The 20523-nt window shown below is 41.6% G+C and overlaps 1 protein-coding gene across 1 annotated transcript in view; it reads left to right on the top strand.

Annotated features, from left to right (window-relative positions):
- FNTA (farnesyltransferase, CAAX box, subunit alpha) overlaps positions 1–10541 on the top strand; it is a 30479-nt gene extending 19938 nt beyond the window's left edge. The window contains exons 6-9 of the mRNA XM_007962360.3: positions 2078–2226; positions 7881–7943; positions 9467–9638; positions 9916–10541. Of these exons, the coding sequence (XP_007960551.1) occupies positions 2078–2226; positions 7881–7943; positions 9467–9638; positions 9916–10038 (507 nt within the window). The 3' untranslated portion in view covers positions 10039–10541. The remainder of the gene's footprint in view (positions 1–2077; positions 2227–7880; positions 7944–9466; positions 9639–9915) is intronic.
- Positions 10542–20523: the final 9982 nt, after the last annotated feature.

The raw sequence follows: 20523 nt of genomic DNA on the forward strand, positions 1-20523 counted from the left end.
AATCAGGGACTATCATAGGAGATTTTTACGTTTTTGCTGTTACCAAATAAGAAGACTCCATTATCTTTTTCAAAGTGAATGTCACCTACTTTCAAAGTATTTGTAAGTTTTATTCTCCTCTTTTAAATTATCTTTATTGGTTCTCTTCCCCCATGATTTTTCTTATTAAGACAGCTTTATAATATAAAAAATTTGTATTGGCCAGGTGCGGTGACTCATGCCTGTAATCCCAGCACTTTGGGAGGCCGAGGTGGGCAGATTGCTTGAGCTCAGGAGTTCAGGACCAGCCTAGCTTGGTTGGGTGCTGTCGCTCACGCCTGTAATCCCAGCATGTTGGGAGGCCGAGGCGGGCAGATCACGAGGTCAGGAGATAGAGACCATCCTGACTTAACACGGTGAAACCCAGTCTCTACTAAAAATACAAAAATTAGCCAGGCGTGATGACAGGTGCCTGTAGTCCCAGCTACTTGGGAGGCTGAGGCAGGAGAATGACGTGAGCCCGGGAGGTGGAGCTTGCAGTGAGCCGAGATAGCACCACTGCACTCCATCCTGGGTTACAGAGTGAGACTCTGTCTCAAAAAAAAAAAAAAAAAAAAAAAAAGACCAGCCTGACCAACATGGTAAAACCTGGTCTCTACGAAGACTACAAAAATTAGGCGGTTATGTTGGTGCACGCCTGTAGTCCCAGCTACTTGAGGGACTGAGGCAAGAATGTCGTTTTAGCCCGGGAGACGGAGGTTACAGTGAGCTGAGACTATGCCACTGCACTCCAGCCTGGGTGACCAAGTGAGACGCTGACTCAATAAAAATAATAGAAATTTATATCTTTGTCCAATTGTGTATATTTCTTTTTTTTTTTTTTTTGAGACAGGGTCTCTTTCTGTTGCCCGGAGTGCAGTGGTGTGATCATAGCTCACTGCAGCCTTAAACTCCTAGGCTCAAGTGATCCTCTTCAGCCTCCTGAGTAGCTGGGATCTAGGCATGTGCCACCATGCCCAACTAATTTTTTTATTTTTATTTTTGTTATTTTTATTAATAAAAATATTAGGCGTGCCACCAATAAAAATACAAATAAATTTTTGTATTTTTAGTAGAGACGGGGTTTCACCCTGTTAGCCAAGTTGGTCTCAAACTCCTGACCTCAGGTGATCCGCCCACTTTGACCTCCCAAAGTGCTGGGATTACAAACATGAGCCACCGTGCCTGGCCTGTCTTTATTATTTTTCCAGACGAGGTCTTGTTATGTTGCCTCAGCTGGTCTCGAACTCCTGGCCTCAAGTGACCTTTCTGCCTCAGCCTCCTGAAGCAGTGGGATTGCCCATGAGAGCCACTACTCCTGACCATATATGCTTCTCTCCATGTATTTTAATGTAATTTTATCATATATGTGCACTTTTGAATGCTACCCTTTTACTTAATTTTCATGTTTGAATGCTGCCCTTTTACTTCGATTATTAATATCGGCCAGGCATGGTGGCTTAAGCCTGTAATCCCAGCACTTTAGGAGGCTGAGGTGGGTGGATCACCTGAGGTTGAGAGTTCGAGACCAGCCTGACCAACATGGAGAAACCCCATGTCTACTAAAAATACAAAATTAGCCAGGCGTGGAGGCGCATGCCTGTCATCCCAGCTACTTGGGAGGCTGAGGCAGGAGAATAGCTTGAACCCGGGAGGTGGAGGTTGCAGTGAGCGGAGATCACGCCATTGCACTCCAGCCTGGGCAACAAGAGTTAAACTCCGTCTCAAAAAAAAAAAGATATATTAATATCAAGTCACATCAAATTTATATCTATACTCATTCTCTTACTAGTGAGTTTGTTGGGGTTTTTTTTCCCTCAAAATTTTCTTGGATGTCTTTTTGCCTGCTTTCTGTATGTGTCTTTCCAGGCTCTGTAATCAATTTCATACTTATATCCCCCTCTATTTCCTTTACTTGCAGCTGTCACTACTTTCTGAATTTGTGTTAAATCCTGTGTCCTCAGTTCTGTCTTCTTTGTTGTAGTTTTTTTTTTATTTTTATTGTTCATAAATAATGGGACATTTCTGATTGGATGATTTTTCTAAATTTTTCCTTTAGGAATTTAAACTTTGGGAAAATGAGCTGCAGTATGTGGACCAACTTCTCAAAGAGGATGTGAGAAATAACTCTGTCTGGAACCAAAGATACTTCGTTATTTCTAACACCACTGGCTACAATGATCGTGCTGTATTGGAGAGAGAAGTCCAGTTAGTAATCTCCTTCACTTGCTCATTCATTACAAACATGTTTGCATGCCTACCATGTCTCAGGCACTGGGGATACAGCAGATCAAGATCCTACCTCATGGAACTAAAAGAAAGAGGACAGAGTACTGAGTGAAACATATGATGATAAATTTACAAATAATGTAGCATACCTCTACTTCATTGTATCTTAAGTTTCTTGAAATATTGCTACTGGAGATTGAAAAGAAATCTTAATGTTATGAGGTATTGTTTAAGAAGCTTTATTTTAAAACCATCTCATTAAATTCCGTTCCATTTTAGATAGTCGTCCCTAGATGCCATGTTACCCTAGTGCAGGGCTTGGGGCCGGTAAGTTTTTGTTGCAGAGGGCTATCTTGTGTTTTGTAGGGTATTTAGCAGCATCCTGGCCTTAAAACAAAAATGTTTTCAGACATTGCCAAATGTCCCCTGAGCGGTAAAGTCACCCCCAAGTTGACAACTAGTATACAAAGAGCTATTATTAGAGCTAGAAATTTCTGAATTGGCATCAATTTCTATATTGTATCCATAAACATTAGTAGCCGCAATTTTTGTGACCTTATTTGTCCATTGTGTGTGAGTGTCTGTTTCATAATTTGAACAGGCTTGTTGTTTTCAGAGCCTGATGAGATGGGAGTCGTGATTTGAGTGTAAACATGTGTGAGTGACTGTTGGGTGGAGCTGATTGGTATGGTGCATCTCCTGTCCTCCAAGCTCTTGATGTTGCCTGGATCAAGGCAGCTTGCTCTTCTTTTATCTGCTCTATACAGGATTCTGGTGACTTAAAATTTATAAAAGGTTTTAATCCATGTCTCACCTTAACATTCTGCTCTGGGCTTATGTCTGGAGCGTGCACTACCCCTCAAGCACACTTTATGTTTTTTTTCTAGTGCTCTCCTATATAAAGCTCTACAGGCATACCTGATTTTTTGAGCCTTGCAGATACTATGTTTTTTGTTGTTTTTGTTTTAACAAGTTGAAGGTTTGTGGCAGTCTTGCGTTGAGCATGTCTGTCAGTGCCATTCTTTATCACTGCATGTGTTCACTTTGTGTCTCCGTGTCACATTTTGGTACTCCTCAGTATTTCATATTTTTTCGTAATCATTATGTCTGTTCCAGTGATTTGTGATCAGTCATCTTTGATCAGTCATCTATTGTAATTGTTTGGGGGTGCCACAAACTGCACCCATATAAAATAGCGAATATCACTGTTGCATGTGTTCTACCATCTCTCTCCCTCCCCTCAGGCCTCCCTATTCCCTGAGACACAACAATATTGAAATTAAGCCAATTAACCCTACAGTGTCCTCTGAGTGTTCAAGTGAAAGGAAGAGTCACACCCTCTCACTTTAAATCAAAAGCTATAAATGATTAAGCTTAGTGAGGAACACATGTCAAAAGCTGAGATAGGTGCAAAGCTAGGTCACTTGCACCAAACACCAAACTCATAAGAAAGAGTTCTTGAAGGAAATTAAAAGTGCTGCTCCAGTGAACATATGGACAAAATAGCATTATTGCTGATATGGAGGAAGTTTGAGTGGCCTGGATAAAAGATAAGACCAGCCACAGCATTCCCTTAAGCCAAAGCCTAATCCAGTGGAAGCCCTAATTCTCTTTAATTTGATGAAGGCTGAGAGAAGTGAGGAAGCGGCAGAAGAAAACCTGGATGCTTGCAGAGGCTGGTTCATGAGGTATAAGAAAGAAGCCATCTCCATAGCATGGAAGTGCAAGGTGAAGCAGCAAGTGCTGCTGGAGAAGCTGCAGCGACTTCTCCAGAAGATCCAGCTCAGGTCACTGATGAAGGTGACTGCATGTAAACAGAAGATTTTCAGTGTAGATGAAACAGCCTTCTATTGGAAGAAGATGCCATCTAGGACTTTTCATAGCCAGAGAGAAGGCACTGCTTCAAAGCTTCACACAGCTGGCTGAATCTTGTTAGGGTCTAATGCAGCTGGTGACTTTAAGTTGAAACCAGTGCTCTATGACGATTCTGGAAATTCTAGGGCCTTTAAGAATTATGCTGAATCTCCTCTGCCTGTACTCTATAAATGGAACAACAAAGCCTGGATGACAGCACATCTGTTTACAGCATGGTTTACTGAATATTTTAAGCCCTCTTTAAGGTCTATTGTTCAGAAAAATTTCTTTGAAAATAAGACTGTTCATTGACAATGGACCTGGTCACCCAAGAGCTCTAATGGAGATGCGCAAGGAGATGCTGTTTTCAAGCCTGTGAACACAACATCCGTTCTGCAGCCCATGGATAAAGGAGTCATTTTGATTTTAAAGTCTTACTATTTAAGAAATAAATTTTGTAAGGCTATGAGCTGCCATAGATAGTGATTCCTCCAGTGAATCTGCGGAGTCGATTGAAAACTTTCTGGGAAGAATTTACCATTCTAGATGCTATGAGGAATATTTGTGATTCATAGGAGGAGGTCAAAATATCAACATTAACAGGAGTTTGGAAGAAGTTGATTCCAGCCCTCATGGATGACTTTGAGGGGTTCAAGACTTTAGAGGAAGAAGGAACTGCTGCTGTGGTGGAAACAGCAAGGAAACTAGAATTAGAAGTGCAGCCTGAAGATGTGACCGAACTGCTGCATCATGACAATACTTGATCAGATAAGGAGTTGTTTCTTACGGATGAGCAAAAGAAGTAGTTTCTCAAGATTGAATCTAATCCTGGTAACGACATTGTGAAATCACATTGTTGAAATGACAACAAAGGATTTTTAATATTGTAAATATTACCTAAACTTAGTTGATAAAGCAGCAGCAGAATATGTGAGAGGATTGACTCCAGTTTAGAAAAGTTTTACTGTAAAATGCTATCAGACAGCATCACATGCTACAGAGAAATCTTTTACTGTTGTCTTATTTTAAGAAATTGCCACAGCCACCTCATCCTTCAGCACCCAGCACCCTACCCTGATCAGTCAGCAGCCATCAACATGGAGGCCAGACCCTCCACCAGCAGAAAGATTACGACTTGCTGAAGGCTCAGATGATCATTAGCATTTTTTAGCAATAAAGTATTTTTTAATTGAGGTATGTACATTGTTTTTTTAGATATGATGCTATTGCATACTAGACTACAATATAGTGTAAACATAATTTGTATGTGCTGGGAAACAGAAAAGTCGTGTGACTTGCTTAATTGTGATAAAATCGCTTTATTGAACCTTCGATATCTGTAAGGTATTCCTGTACTGTTCAATATGGTAGCCACTAGCCACATACGGCTATTTAAGTTTCAACCAGTGTGATTATAAAAAATTAAAAATAGAGTTCTTTCATTGCACATGTCCTATTTCGGGCATTCAGTACCCGCATGTGGCTAGTGACTACCATATTGGACAGCACATACAAAGAACATTTCCATCATCCCTGGCAGTTTTATTGAACATTATTGGTCTAAAGATTGACAGTAGTTAGTGGTAACAAAGTATTTTAAAAGTTGAATATGAAGAGTTTTCAAAATGCAAACTTATAGCCTTTTCAGAGGCAGGTCACTGGCTTCCTATTGCCAAATAGAAACAGAAATAATAACCCAAGAATCTAAAAGAGCTTCCTATTACTAGGATTTATTTTCCTTTTAAGATGGGTAAAAGAAGTATTTAAAATGTGAAGAGTAGCTGTAGGTATCTAGAATTTACAGGTTGTTAACTTTTTTTTCACTCTAAGCATACACAGATAGATGTACATAATTATTTTGTCATCTTTTTCCTTTTATTACAAAAGTAATACAGTATAGTTATGGGGGAAATTGTACCGAATTCTATAAAGTAAAACGTCAAAGTATTTTACTGTTCTTCATCCCACATCCCATTTTCCAGAGTGAGGTATAATTGGGTGAATTTTTCCAAACTTTATAAATACACTTGCAAACATTTATACACAGCAACCGAATAATAATTATATAGACATTGCCTTTTCACTTAATGTGTCATGGCCCTTTTTCTAGACTATGAGTGCATAGTCTTCTAGTACTACCAATAACAGCATTTGTCAAGCATTTACTATTATGCTACTAATTCTAACAGCTCTCTGAGACACTTCATGAAGAACTTGAGGTTCCAGGTAATTCTGTAATTTGCCCAAGAGCACATAATTTATGGGACCAGAATTTGAAGTGAGGTAGCCTGACCTCAAAGTTCATCGGTCTTTTTGTTTGTTTGTTTGTTTTCCTAAGAGACAGGGTTTCGCTCTGTCACCCAGGCTGGAGTGCAGTCACGGATCATAGCTCACTGCTGCCTTGAGCTCCTGGGCGCAAGGAATCCTCTCACCTCAGCCTCCGAGTAGCTGGGACTACAGGCATGTGCCACTGCACCCAGCTAAGTGTTAAAATTTTTTGTAGAGACGAGGTCTCATTATGTTGCCCAGACTAGTCTTGATCTCCTGGCCTCACGCAGTCTTCCTGCTTTGATCTCTGAAAGCGCATGTTTTAACCATAAAAATAGGTAATGCTTTAGTACACATGTACATAAATAAAAATTTAGATATTGCCAAGATGAAATTAAGAATCTTAAATAAGGACCAGCTAAGACCTGCAGGGACATGGTTTCGCAAATAATTGGAAACATTAAGTCATGTAAAAGTAGTTGGAAAAATACTTTTATCATGTTGAATGAGTTTATTATTACTCTGTGGAAAAAAAATTTACAGTAAGAGCGCTGCAGCAGAACCATGACTACCAAGCTTGTCAGTGACTTACTCATCTGAACAATTATGTGGTGAAGCACGTTCTGTGGCTCCCTTGGAATTTGTAATTGAGTCTGAATTATATTTAATCTGTCTAAGGGGAAGACAAAGGTATGGAGCACCCATTTTGACAGGGAATCACATCACAGTTTACTAGTCATCTTGCTTTGAAATACAAGAAATACGTTGTTGTGTTGATTTTTCATTTTTATTCTTTGTCTATGTAATTTCCATGCCATTTTTTAATGATAACTAAAGATTATTGGGACGTAAGTAGAGCTTAGACTGCTTTTCCAATGTTGCTTTACCAGTAAATGGAAAGTCTTCTTTTAGCTGATGTTTTCTTCAAAAGGAAAATCTTCCATATTATTTAAAGGAAATATTTTATGTTACTTTTATTCCTATTTTGAATTGAAGCTTTTAGATTAGTTTTGTGTCCTTCCCTAGAACTGAATTGACAGCTGCAGTCTTAAGATATTCTCTGATTTAAATATGACCTAGAGAGGTGCCACAGTGCACTAAGAGAGATGCTTACACAAGTGAAAGTGTGTTTCCAAAGTTGCGCCACAATCTTAGTAAAACTGTGTCTCGGCCGGGCGTGCTGGCTCACGTCTATAATCTCCGCACTTTGGGAGGCCGAGGCAGGCAGATCACAAGGTCAGGAGTTCGAGACCAGCCTGGTCAATATGGTGAAACCCTGTCTCTACTAAAAATACAAAAATCAGCTGGGTGTGGTGGCGGGTGCCTATTGTCCCAACTACTGGGGAGGCTGAGGCAGGAGTATGACTTAAACCTGGGAGGCGGAGGTTGCAGTGAACTGAGATTGTGCCACTGCACTCCAGAGCAAGACTCCGTTTCAAAAAAAAAAGAAAAGATGTGTCTCATCCTTGCACTGTTCTTTTAAAATTGTATATATATATTTTTTCTTGCAGATACACTCTGGAAATGATTAAACTAGTACCACATAATGAAAGTGCGTGGAACTATTTGAAAGGGTAAGAGATTGTTTTTTGCTTTTTTAATACAAAAAATGAAGTGGCTATATAATGCATCATGGAGTATATTCCATAATCAGATTCCAAAAGGATAGTAAAGAATTTTTCATTTTTCTGGACCTAAGAGCAGAAGTATAACAGCATTATGGAAACTCTCTGGAAAAGTGCCTTCTGCCCTCCTCTGCACCTGCCAAGTACCTACCAACACCGTTTTCAGAATAATCCACCAGTAAATAATGCCATTTTAATTGTATTTACGAATCCTGTAGTCTTTATATCAAAGAATGGAGCATACACACACCCAGGCTCTGGTTGGCTCAGGAACACAGTAAAGCAGGGTAGTTTACGGGTAGATTTTGCCAATGGGCAGCCAGCCTTTCTGTTTTCATTTCTAGAGATCTCTACCTTCAAGTTAATCTACTCAACTAGAAAAGGTTTCACTTGCCTGGCCAGTGTCATAACTAAGCTCCTTGTTGAACATAAGAGGTCTTCAAGGAAACTAGGCTCAAAGAGCACAAAATATGGAATCAGTCACCCTTGGAGATGTGTCAGGGGAGGTGCCTATAGTATCTGAAGAGCTTGAGGGATGAGAAGCCATCTCAAGAGAAGATGAGGGCTGGGCATGTTAGCTCACGCCTGCAATCCCAGCACTTTGGGAGGCCAAGGTGGGCGGATCACTTGAGGCTAGCAGGTCGAGACCAGCCTGGCCAACATTGCAAAACCCCGTCTTTACTAAAAATACAAAAATTAGTTGAGCATGTTGGTGCACACCTGTAATCCCAGCTACTTGGGAGGCTGAAGCACAAGAGTTGCTTAAACCCGGAGGCAGAGGTCAGAGTGAGCTGAGATCATACCACTGTGCTCCAGCCTGGGCGACAGAGTGAGACCCTGTCTCAAAGAAAAGAAACAAGAACATCTCTCCTGGTTTTGCCCTTCACTTTTTAAGATGATTTATTTTGTGTGTTGTACATTTAAGTTATAAATGAATACTTTTAAACTTCATTTTTTAAAACTTTTTTTACTTAGCTCTTAATTATCCTTTTTTTTTTTGAGACAGGATCTCACTCTGTTCTCCAGGCTGGAGGGCAGTGGCATGATCATGGCCCACTGCAGTCTCGATCTCCTAGGCTCTAGTGATTCTCCCACCTCAGCCTCCCAAGTAGCTGAGACTATAGGTGCCACCACTAGGCATGGCTGATTTTTAAAAAAATCTTAGTAGAGACGAGATCTTGCTGTTTTACCCAGGCTGATCTTGAACTCCTGGGTTCAAGTGTTCCGTCTGCTTGTGCTTCCCAGAGTGTTGTGATTACAGGCATGAGCCACTGCACCTGGCCAGTTCTTAATTAACTAATGATCTATGATAAGACTCTTGTAATTTAAAAGTTTCATGATAGTTTCAGCCTCATTCATTCAAAATAACTCTCCTTTTCTTGTTTGTGTTTCAGGGTTTATTTTCTCTTGATCTTTCTACTGCTTTTCTTCCTTCACAAAATCAAGTGTTTGTTTTTTGTTGTTGTTTACAGGATTTTGCAGGATCGTGGTCTTTCCAAATACCCTAATCTGTTAAATCAATTACTCGATTTACAACCAAGTCATAGTTCCCCCTACCTAATTGCCTTTCTTGTGGATATCTATGAAGACATGCTAGAAAACCAGTGTGACAATAAGGAAGACATTCTTAATAAAGCATTAGAGGTAAGCTGGTGGGGCTCAGTGCTATTGTTTTTGGTATCTGAGAATTGGTCGGCCCAATGCCACTAATATCCATGTCCCCTTTCAACATTGTTACTCAGAATTCAGTGCAGGGCTATTTCTGGTTAGGGGCAACATTGATATCACTTGGCAACACAGCCTGTGACTCTTAATAGTGTGTCTCATTTGAATGTGATCTAAGTTAAATTGTATTGGCTCAAAGGCATTTGCCCTTGAGATTGGATTACATATTACTTTAATTTTTACTTTTCATTTTCAGTTATGTGAAATCCTAGCTAAAGAAAAGGACACTATAAGAAAGGAATATTGGAGATATATTGGAAGATCCCTTCAAAGCAAACACAGCACAGAAAATGACTCACAAACAAATGTACAGCAATAACACCATCCAGAAGAACTTGATGGAATGCTTTTATTTTTTATTAAGGGACACTGCAGGAATTTAAAACGAGAGTGGTCCCTCCCTTTGCCTGTGGTGTGAAAGTGCATCACACAGGTAATTGCTTTTTAACAAGAACTGATGCTCCTTGGGTGCTGCTGCTACTCAGACTAGCTCTAAGTAATGTGATTCTTCTAAAGCAAAGTCATTGGATGGAGGAGGAAGAAAAAGTCCCATAAAGGAACTTTTGTAGTCCTATCGACGTGTAATCTACTCCCTTAGCATCAACTCCTCCCTCAGTGGTACACGCATCAAGATTTGTAGCAGTAATAACTGCGGGTCACTTGTATGTAATGGATATGAGGTAGCTGAAGTTTGGTTCAGTAAGCAGGGAATACAGTGGTTCCATCAGAGCTGGTCTGCACACTCACATTATCTTGCTATCACTGTAACCAACTAATGCCAAAAGAATGGTTTTGTAATAAAATTATAGCTGTATCTAAAAACAGTGTCACAGTAGTTTGATTTTTTAATAGCATTTATATATTATACAAAACATATTGTCTCAGAAAAGCAGTTAGAAAGAAAATACTGCTATAAAACTGTAAACTAGAAACATGATGTGTTGGAGGAAATGTTAAAATGTAAATTGGTCAGTTCTTGACTGAAAGTGACAAAATCCACTCAAGGTAGTTTAAACCCAAAGGGTTTATTCAGGTATATAAATATCTCACAGAAGAATTGCCTGATCTTTTAGAAGTACATTCCCGAACCATACTACACAACTGGACCATCCCATTGCTGCTGCCTGTGCCCGAATCAGGAAACTGCTGGATGAGGAATGAGGAAGCCACAACCCTGGCTGCCAGCTCCAGGACTGTGCTGTCTCTGCACGTTCCTTGCAAAGCACATCTGCTTTTCCCATGTAGTGTGGTTCCAAGTTAAAGGCTCACTGCAGTGCATCTGACTGGAAGGAACCAACAGGATGTCTTAAAATCTTAACTACAGAGGAATCTGGAAAGTGTAGTTTGTAGCTTTCCAGCATGTATGATGCAGGATGCCATGCCAGGAAAGAGTTGGGAGCGGTTAGCAAGCTAGCTTGCTGTACCTGCACTTAATTCAATCTCACTTTATTTATTTTTATATATTGGTTTTTTTTTTACATGGAGTCTCACTCTGTCACCCAGGCTGGAGTGCAGTGGAGTGATCGCGGCTTACTGCAACCTCCACTGCCGGGCTCAAGTAATTCTCCTGCCCCAGCTTCCCTAGTAGCTGGGATTATAGGCGCCCGCCACCATGCCTGGCTAATTTTTGTATTTTTAGTAGAGATGGGGTTTCACCATGTTGGCCAGGCTGGTCATGAACTCCTGACCTCGAGTAGTATGCCTGCTTCGGCCTCCCAAAGTGTTGGGATTACAGGCATGAGACACCAGGTTCAGCCTCAATCTCACTTTATCTGTAATTTTTGTTCAATGTCAAAGCACCAAAGTACAACTAAGGAAATCATATAGAGTTAAATAGTCATCCTTTCTCAAGATAAATTTAGGAAATAATATTTTAATAGTTTTGGAAGAAAATATATGTAGTGAGTGTTATTTCTAACATTTTACATGTTTTTGTTGTTTTTAGAATCCAAAAATCTCTAATTTTATTTTTGAAGCTGCCATAAAGTGCCATTTCCATGTAGACCATTTGAAAGGTGTCATAAGGATCAAAAGCTACATAGAGAAGTTCTCATAAGATAGCCATTACTCTCAGCCGGGCGCAATGACTCATGCATGTAATCCCAGCACTTTGGGAGGCTGAGGCGGGCAGATCATTTGAGGTCAGCAGTTCAAGACCAGCCTGGCCAACATGGTGAAACCCCTGTCTCTACTAAAAATTCAAAAATTAGCCAGGCGTGGTGATAGGCACCTGTAATCCTAGCTACTTGGGAGGCTGAGACAGGAGAATTGCTTAAACCCAGGAGGTGGAGGTTGCAGCAAGCTAAGATTGTGCCATTACACTCCACCCTGGGCAATAGAATGAGACTTAGTCTCAAAAAAAAAAAAAAAAAAAAAAAAGCAATTAGCCTCAGAAACCGTAATCGGTAACTCAAAACTGATTGGATTTGGGACTTTGGACTCAACAGCTTATACAGACAGCTTAATAAAAAGCATAATGAGGCCGGGCGGAGTGACTCATGCCTATAATACCAGCACTTTGGGAGGTTGAGGCGGGAGGACTGCCTGAGCCCTGGGATTCAAGACCAGCCTGGGCCCATCTCTACAAAAAATTTTTAAAAAATTATTAGCCAAGAGTGGTGGTGTGCACCTGTAGTCCTAGCAGCCCGGGAGGCTGGGATGGGAGGATCACTTGAGCCAGGGTGGTGCCACTGCACTCCAGCTTTGGCAACGGGAGTGAGACCCTATCTCAAAAAAAAAAATGCATAATGGAAGTTTATTAATTTACACTTGGGTCACTATGAAGCAGACCAAACAGTTATGTCAGCCTAGCCACTTGGCATTTTTTGCCTGACGTTTAACTGTGTAGCAATTCGATAACCAAAAGGTTACTTAGTGAGCACTGAATCAGGTGAGGAGGCTCCGTGACTTAAAGGCAGAATGACTTTAGGCTCTAATCAACCTGAGGGCGATCTCCTAAGGGCAACTGGACACAGGACTTGCAGTGCAGTCATTTCATTAGACCAAAGTGAGGTCTATGGAGAGGCCTGCTAACTCAAAACTATCTGCCTAATAACTATTATATTTACATTGGTACAAAAACAGTGGTGGGTAAAACTGCTGGTGCCACAGCATAAAGCAAGGCAGTGGTACTCAGAAAAATGAGTGGCACTCTTGCTTCCCTGCTGTGCATATACTGAAGAATGTCCTTGATTAGTCAGTCATGTATTTTTTTATTCACAACACCCAACCTGTCTTTTCAATATTTTAACATGACTGAATGAAAGTATGCATAACACATATCCATATGATTGTCTTGAGGAAAAGCATTTGTGCAGCTGTGTAAGCTGTGGGCTGTACAGGACGCATTTTCATGGAACACCATTTACTTAAACAACAAATACACTGGTTATTCATTCTTGGATGGTTGGTATATAGTCTCTCAAAAACGAATGATAGGCCGGGCGCGGTGGCTCACCCCTGTAATCTCAGCACTTTGGGAGGCCAAGGCAGGCGGAACACGAGGTCAGGAGATCAAGACCATCCTGGCTAACACGGTGAGACCCCATCTTTACTAAAAATACAAAAAAAAAAAAAAAGAAAAAAAAATAAGGCATGGTGGCGGGTGCCTGTAGTCCCAGCTACTCAGGAGGCTGAGGCAGGAGAATGGCATGAACCTGGGAGGCAGAGGTTGCAGTGATCCAAGATCACACCACTGCACTCCAGCCTGGGTGACAGAGTGAGAAAGTGTCTCAAAAACTGTCTTTAAAAAAAAAACCAATGAAATGTGTTTGTCACTTCAAGGAAAACAACTGAATGTTGCCAATGATAAAATGTGAGCTTTCCTTTTAGTTTTTTTTTTTTTTTTTTTTTTTTTTTTTTGAGACGGAGTTTCGCTCTTATTGCCCGGGCTGGAGTACAATGGCATGATCTCGGCTCACCACAGCCTCCACCTCCCAGGTTCAAGTGATTCTTCTGCCTCAGCCTCCTGCGTAGCTGGGATTATAGGTGTCTGCCACCATGCCCAGCTAATTTTTTGTATTTTTAGTAGAGACGGGGTTTCCTCATGTTTGCGAGGCTGGTGTCGAACTCCAGACCTCAACTAATCCACCAGCCTCAGCCTCCCAAAGTGCTGGGATTGCAGGTATAAGCCACCATGCCGGGCTAAAACTGTGAGCTTTCAAGTGACAATTTTAGGCCAGACATGGTGGCTCATGCCTGTAATCCCAGCACTTTAGGAGGCTGAGGCAGGTGGAACACTTGAGGTCAGGAGTTTGAGACCAGCCTGGCCAACATAGTAAAACCCCATCTCTACTAAATATACAAAAACTAACTGGGCGTGGTGGTGCACACCTATAATCCCAGCTACTTGGGGGGCTGAGGCAGGGGAATCACTTGAACCCAGGAGGTGGAGGTTGCAGTGAGCCGAGATTGCACCACTGTACTCCAGCCTGGGCAACAGAGTGAAATTTCATCTCAAAAAAAAAAAAAAAAAAAAAGGTATTAATTCCCAGGGGTTTGGAGATTTTCCTGTTATCTTCTGTTATTTCTAGTTGTTTTTATTTTGTTTTAGTGGTTACTCCAGGGGTTACAAAATATTCAACTTTTCACAGCCTATTTAGAATATTTTGTCACTTCAGTTGGCATATGGAAACATTACCACCATATGTCTCCTTACCGTTCACCATTTCTTACATTGAAAGCCCCATCAGATAATTTTATAATTCTTTTTGTATTAAACCACCAAACATAGTTTAAAGAACTCAAGAAAAGAAGGACAGTGAATTGTATTTACCCAGTTATTTGTATTCTCTGTTATTCTTTCATTGCTGTTAACATTCTGTCTAAATAACTTTCTCTTTTTTTGAGAGAGTCTCACTGTCGCCCAGGCTGGAGTGCAGTGGCATGATCTCGGATCACTGCAATCTTTGCCTCCCAGGTTCAAGCAATTTTCGTGCCTCAGCCTCGCGAGTAGCTGGGATTACAGGCGTGTGCCACCACGCCCATCTAATTTTTGTATTTTCAGTACAGATGGGGTTTCACCATATTGGCCAGGCTGGTCTCCAACTCCTGACCTCAGGTGATCTGCCTGCCTCAGCCTCCCAAAGTGCTGGGATTACAGGCTTGAGCCACCAAAGAACTTTATTTTAGCAGTTCAGTTAGAGTAGGTCTGCAGGCTACAAATTCTCTTAGTTTTCCTTCTTCTGAGTTTTTTTCAAGGTTATTCCTGAAGGATGTTTTCACTGTATGTGGAATTCTGGGCTTGCAATTCTTTTCTTTCAGCACTTGAAAGACGTTGTGCCACTTTGGTCTTCGTGATCTCAGAGGATAAATTCACTGTCATTAGGATTGTGGGTCACCTAGAGCTTGTGGCATTTCTCTTTGGTTGCTTTCAATTTTTTTCCTTGTCTTTATTTTTCAGCAGTTTGATTTTGATGTGTCTGGGCATGGATGTCTTTGGATTTGTGTTTGGGTTTGCTCAGTTTTTTGAATCTGTGGGTTGGTGTTTCTTTCCCAAACTTGGGAAGTTTTCAGCCATTATTTCTTCAAAAACTTTTTAGTGCTTTCTTTCTCATCTGCTCTAGGATTCTGATGGCATAAATGTTATATCTTTTGTTATGTCCCACAGGTGCCTGAAGTTTTATTAATTTTTCCTTCCTCTCTGTTGGTCAGTTTGGATAATTTCTATTAATCTGTCTTCAGGTTCACTGACTCCTCTGTCATTTCCATTCTGCCATTGAATCTATCCAGTGAGTTTTAAAATTTGATTATTGTATTTTTCTGTTTTAAATGCTTATTTGGTTCCCCTTACTTTCTCCAAGTTTTTTAGTCATAATTCCTTTTCTAAATTATTATTTTTTATTTGTTTGAGACAGAGTCTTACGCTGTCGCCCAGGCTGGAGTGCATGGCATGATCTCGGCTCACCACAATCTCCACCTCCCAGGTACAAGCGATTCTCCTGCTTCAGCCTCCTGAGTGCATCTGCCACCATGTCTGGCTAATTTTTGTATTTTCAATAGAGACAGGGTTTCACCATGTTAGCCAGGCTGGTCTCGAACTCCTGACCTCAAGTGATTCTCCTGCCTGGGCCTCTCAAAGTCTTGGGATTACAGGCGCGAGCCACTGTGCCCAGCCCTATACTTTCGTTTCAAGAATGTTTACAATTGTTTGAGCATTTTCATAATAACTAATGTCTTTTTCTGATAATCCTAACAGTCATTTTATAGTTGGTGACCGTTGATTATCTTTTCCCACGCAAGCTGAGATTTTTGTGATGGTTCGTATGCCTAGCAATTTTGTATCCAGAGCATTTTGAATATTATGAGGCTCTAATTCTTGTTTAAATCCTATGGAGAATGTTGGCATTTTAATTATTGTTATCATTATTTTTCGAGACAGAGTCTTGCTCTGTCGCCCAGGCTGGAGTGCAGTGGCGTGATCTCGGCTCACTGCAAGCTCCGCCTCCCAGGTTCATGCCATTCTCCTGCCTCAACCTCCTTCTCCTGCCTCAACCTCCTGAGTAGCTGGGACTACAGGCGCTTGCCACCATACTCGGCTAATATTTTTGTATTTTTATTATTTATTAATGTATTTATTTACTTATTTTTTTTTTGAGACAGTGTCTTGCTCTTTCACCCAGCCTGGAATGCAGCGGCACTATCTCGGCTCCCTGCAAGCTCTGCCTCCTGGGTTCGCGCCATTCTCCTGATTCAACTTCCCGAGCAGCTGGGACTACAGGCGCCCGACACCACGCCTGGTTAATTTTTTGTGTTTTTAGTAGAGACGGGGTTTCACCATGTTAGCCAGGATGGTCTCGATCTCCTGAGGTCGTGATCTGCCCGCCTCAGCCTCCGAAAGTGCTGGCATTGTACAGGCGTGAGCCACCACGCCTGGCCTTTTTTCGTTTGTTTGTTTGAGAAGGAGTCTTGCTCTGTCACTCAGGCTGGAGTGCAGTGGTGTGATCTTGGCTCGCTGAAACCTCTGCCTCCTGGATTCAAGTGATTCTTGTGCTTCAGCCTCTCAGGTAGTTGGGATTACAGGCATCCACCACCATGCCCAGCTATTTTCTTTTCTTCTTTTTTTTTTAAAGTAGAGACGGGGTTCCACCGTGTTTTGTTTACCAGGCTGGTCCCAAACTCCTAACCTCAGGTGATCTGCCCTCCCTAAGTGCTGGGATTACAGGTGTGAGCCACCGCGCCTGGCCAACATTTTAATTTAAGCAAGCACATAAACTAGTTAGGGACAGTCTGCAGGTTGCAATCTTCTTCTGGGGTCCATGTTCCAAAGTGAGTTCTGTGTTCATACCCTCTGTGGGGTTATTTGGATCTGTCTCGTGGCTGCATCCTCCAGTAGTTTGGTACCTGAACAAAAATCTGTTCATGAGCACAGTTGTCTGAGTGTTTGGGGTGCTGGTTAAGTCTATGATACACAGGTCAGCGGTGAGCCCAAGAGTTCAAAAACAGCTCTCTGAGGTTGCTTGCCAGATGCTCTCACCTTCCACTCTCTTCTCGGTGTTTTTAGGTTCCCTCAGGTTTCAGTGCCCTGGCCTGAAACTTCCCACTTTCAGGTTCGCTTGGGGGAGCTGCCCACTTCCACAGTTGTGCCACAGCGGTGGGAAACAAATAAAAACAACAAAACACCGAGTTTGTGTCTGTCCTCTTGGAGCTGCAGCGCCACTGAATGGAAAGGACTCTCTCTCTCCCTCAGACTTTTGGCTGCTGAAGCTTTTTGCTCTGGCCATGAGCTTGACTGGGGTCTGGAGTGCAAAGAAATGAAGAAATAGAAAGAACAGGGAATTTTCTTCACTCCCTCTGAGTTAGGAGTTTCCTTTTTTGCTCCACGAGCCAGAATCAGAGGGTTTCTCCCGAGTCTCTGTATGTGCCCCCGACACTCAGTTCCAGGCTTTGGGCTACGTTCAGCTTGAAGAAGGGTGACACAACCAGTTTGATGGTGTGTCAAATTCTGCTGTTCTTTTTACTTTTAATTGTTTGAATTTAATTCCTCTAATTTTTCATCAGTGTTAAAATTTCACCTTTCCCCAGCACACCCAAAAAGCCTGTAGGCACAAAATGGTGGCCATGTGGCAAAGAACTCAGCAAGGAGAGCTGCTGGTTGGTTTCTATCTTTTTGTTTGTTTGTTTGTTTGACACAGAGGTTTGCTCTTTTGCCCAGGCTAGAGTGAAGTTGTTGGGGAAACCAACCCCACACCACCCGGCGGGTACCCCGAGTCCAGCGGAGACAAAGTAATTAGAAAGAGACAGAATAAGAGTTTAAAAGGCAGGTCCAGGGGACCGGAGCGTTGGATGTGTCTAAACTACTTAAGATCTTTAACTTATCAGGACTGAAATGGGTGAGAGTGGGTTTCAGGAGGAGCCAAGATGTTTGATTATACTCCACTGCTTCAAAGGAGTGTTATTTCCCCCAGCAACCTGTGGCAGGCCGCTGAACTGTTATGCTCTCAGGGCATAAAGAGATGAAGGCAATAAGGAGACTTTTCTCCTCAGAGGCCACCCATGGCTCCCCATGGGTGTCTCGCACAGGGGAGACCAACTCATCTGGCATTTCAGAAACTCTTTTTTCCAGAGAATTGGCACGATTTCAGCTCACTGCAACCTCCACTCCCCAGGTTCAAGTGATTCACCTGCCTCAGTCTCCCGAGTAGCTGGGATTACAGGCACCCGCCACCACACCTGGCTAATTTTTTTGTATTTTTAGCAGACACAGGGTTTCACCACGTTGGCCAGGCTGATCTTGAACTCCTGACCTCAGGTGATCCGACCGCCTAGACTTCACAAAGTGCTGGGATTACAGGCGTGAGTCACCCCGCCCCCAACCCTGGCTGGCTGGTTTCTATCTTGATGCCAACAGCCAACTCTGTCAGCCAGCAGGTTCAATTTTATGAAAAAACTAAAAAACTCGTCATCCTATCTTTATAGCAATTCAGTGGTATCTGCCAAGCAGTGTCTACTTCAGTGTTGAAAACAGGGCAATGCTGGCCACAGCATCTCACACCTGTAGTCCCAGCATTTCAGGAGGCTAAGGCAGGAGGACCACTTGAGTCCAGGAATTTGAGACCAACCTGGACAACATAGTGAGACCCTTTCCCAAACCAAACCAAAACAAACCAAAATGAAACAAAACAAAACCAACTAACCAAACAGGAAATTTGTGTTATGCTTATTTCTTAATGTATCAATCTTACTGAAAGAAATTAGTGTTTAAAATGTGTTATAGCTGAACTGACTACACTTTATTCGTTTATTTCCTCAATTCCCTACATCTAATAAAATTTTAATGCCTGATTATTTTTCCCTTCAAAGTTCTCATGTTCAAAGTTTCTCATATCTTACCCATTTTCCTTTTTACTTTCTTTCCTTTTTTTTTTTTTGGTTCCAAGACGGAGTCTCGCTGTGTTGCCCAGGCTGGAGTGCAATGGCGCGATCTTGGCTCACTGAAACCTCTGTCTCCCCGGTTCAAGCAATTCTCCTGCCTCAGCCTCCTGAGTAGCTGGAATGACAGGTGCCCATCACTGCACCTGGGTAATGTTTGTATCTTTAGTAGAGATGGGATTTCACCATGTTGGTCAGGCTGGTCTTAAACTCCTGACCTCAAGTGATCCACCTGCCTCAGCCTCCCAAAGTGTTGGGATCACAGGCGTGAACCACCACGCCTGGCCTACTTTCTTTTTAAAAGTTATTATTAATTTAATAGGTTTGTTTTATGATCCTTCTAAATGGCTTCCCTCTAAGACATGTCAAAATACATGTCTAATACTGCTAGCAGGCTCATGGTTCATGTATGTATATACATATATATGGAGAAATACCTATTACATAAACATTTAAAAATAAATATAAGGAAGAAAGGAGAATTTAAATTGCCCCAAATTCTACTTATTGGAGGTAACCATTGGAATATATATGTATATTTATGATTATAAATACATGTTTTAAAAAATGACATTGCTTACTCTCTTGGCCATATATTATGAATATCCTTTCCTGTCAATATATATAGATCTACAGCATAACTTTTAAAAAATTGTAGTAAAAGATACATAAAATTTACCATTGTAACAATTCAGTGTACAGTTCAGTGGAATTAAGTATATTCACATTGTTGTGCAACCATCACCCCCATCCATCTCCAGGACTTTACCGTCTTCTCACACTGAAACTGTGCACCCGTTAGACAGCATTTTTCATGGCTATGTGTAATATAATTTCTTTCAGAAAACCCTATTGTTATACATTCAGGTTTCTTTTTTTTCTCTAGTATAAATATCTTTTACCAGCAATGCTTCAGCAAGATCTCTTGTGTATACATCTTGCAGATATATTATTTCTTTTTCTTTTTCTTGTTTTTCTTGAGACTGAGTCGTCGCCCAGGCTGGAATGCAGTGGCGCTATCTAGGCTCACTGCAAGCTCCGCCTCCCGGGTTCACGCCATTCTCACGCCCGCCACCACGCCCGGCTACTTTTTTGTATTTTTAGTAGAGACTGGGTTTCACCGTGTTAGCCAGGATAGTCTCGATCTCCTGACCTCGTGATGTGCCCACCTCGGCCTCCCAAAGTATTGGGATTACAGGCGTGAGCCACGGTCCCCTGCCGCAGACATATTATTTCTGAAGGATAAATTCCTAGAAATGGATTTGCTAGGTCCCGTAGGAGGAATTCCAATTTACACTCACTTGTATGTGTGAGGAAACTTTCAGACTCTATTGTAACGACAGGAGGTGTTACCATTCTTTTGCTATTTGTCCATGTGACAGGCAAACGTTTCTGGTAGTTATTTTAATACTGTTTGGATCGCTAGTACAGGCTC

Source organism: Chlorocebus sabaeus, chromosome 8 (assembly GCF_047675955.1).
Source record: "Chlorocebus sabaeus isolate Y175 chromosome 8, mChlSab1.0.hap1, whole genome shotgun sequence".
Classification (NCBI taxonomy): Eukaryota; Metazoa; Chordata; class Mammalia; order Primates; family Cercopithecidae; genus Chlorocebus; species Chlorocebus sabaeus.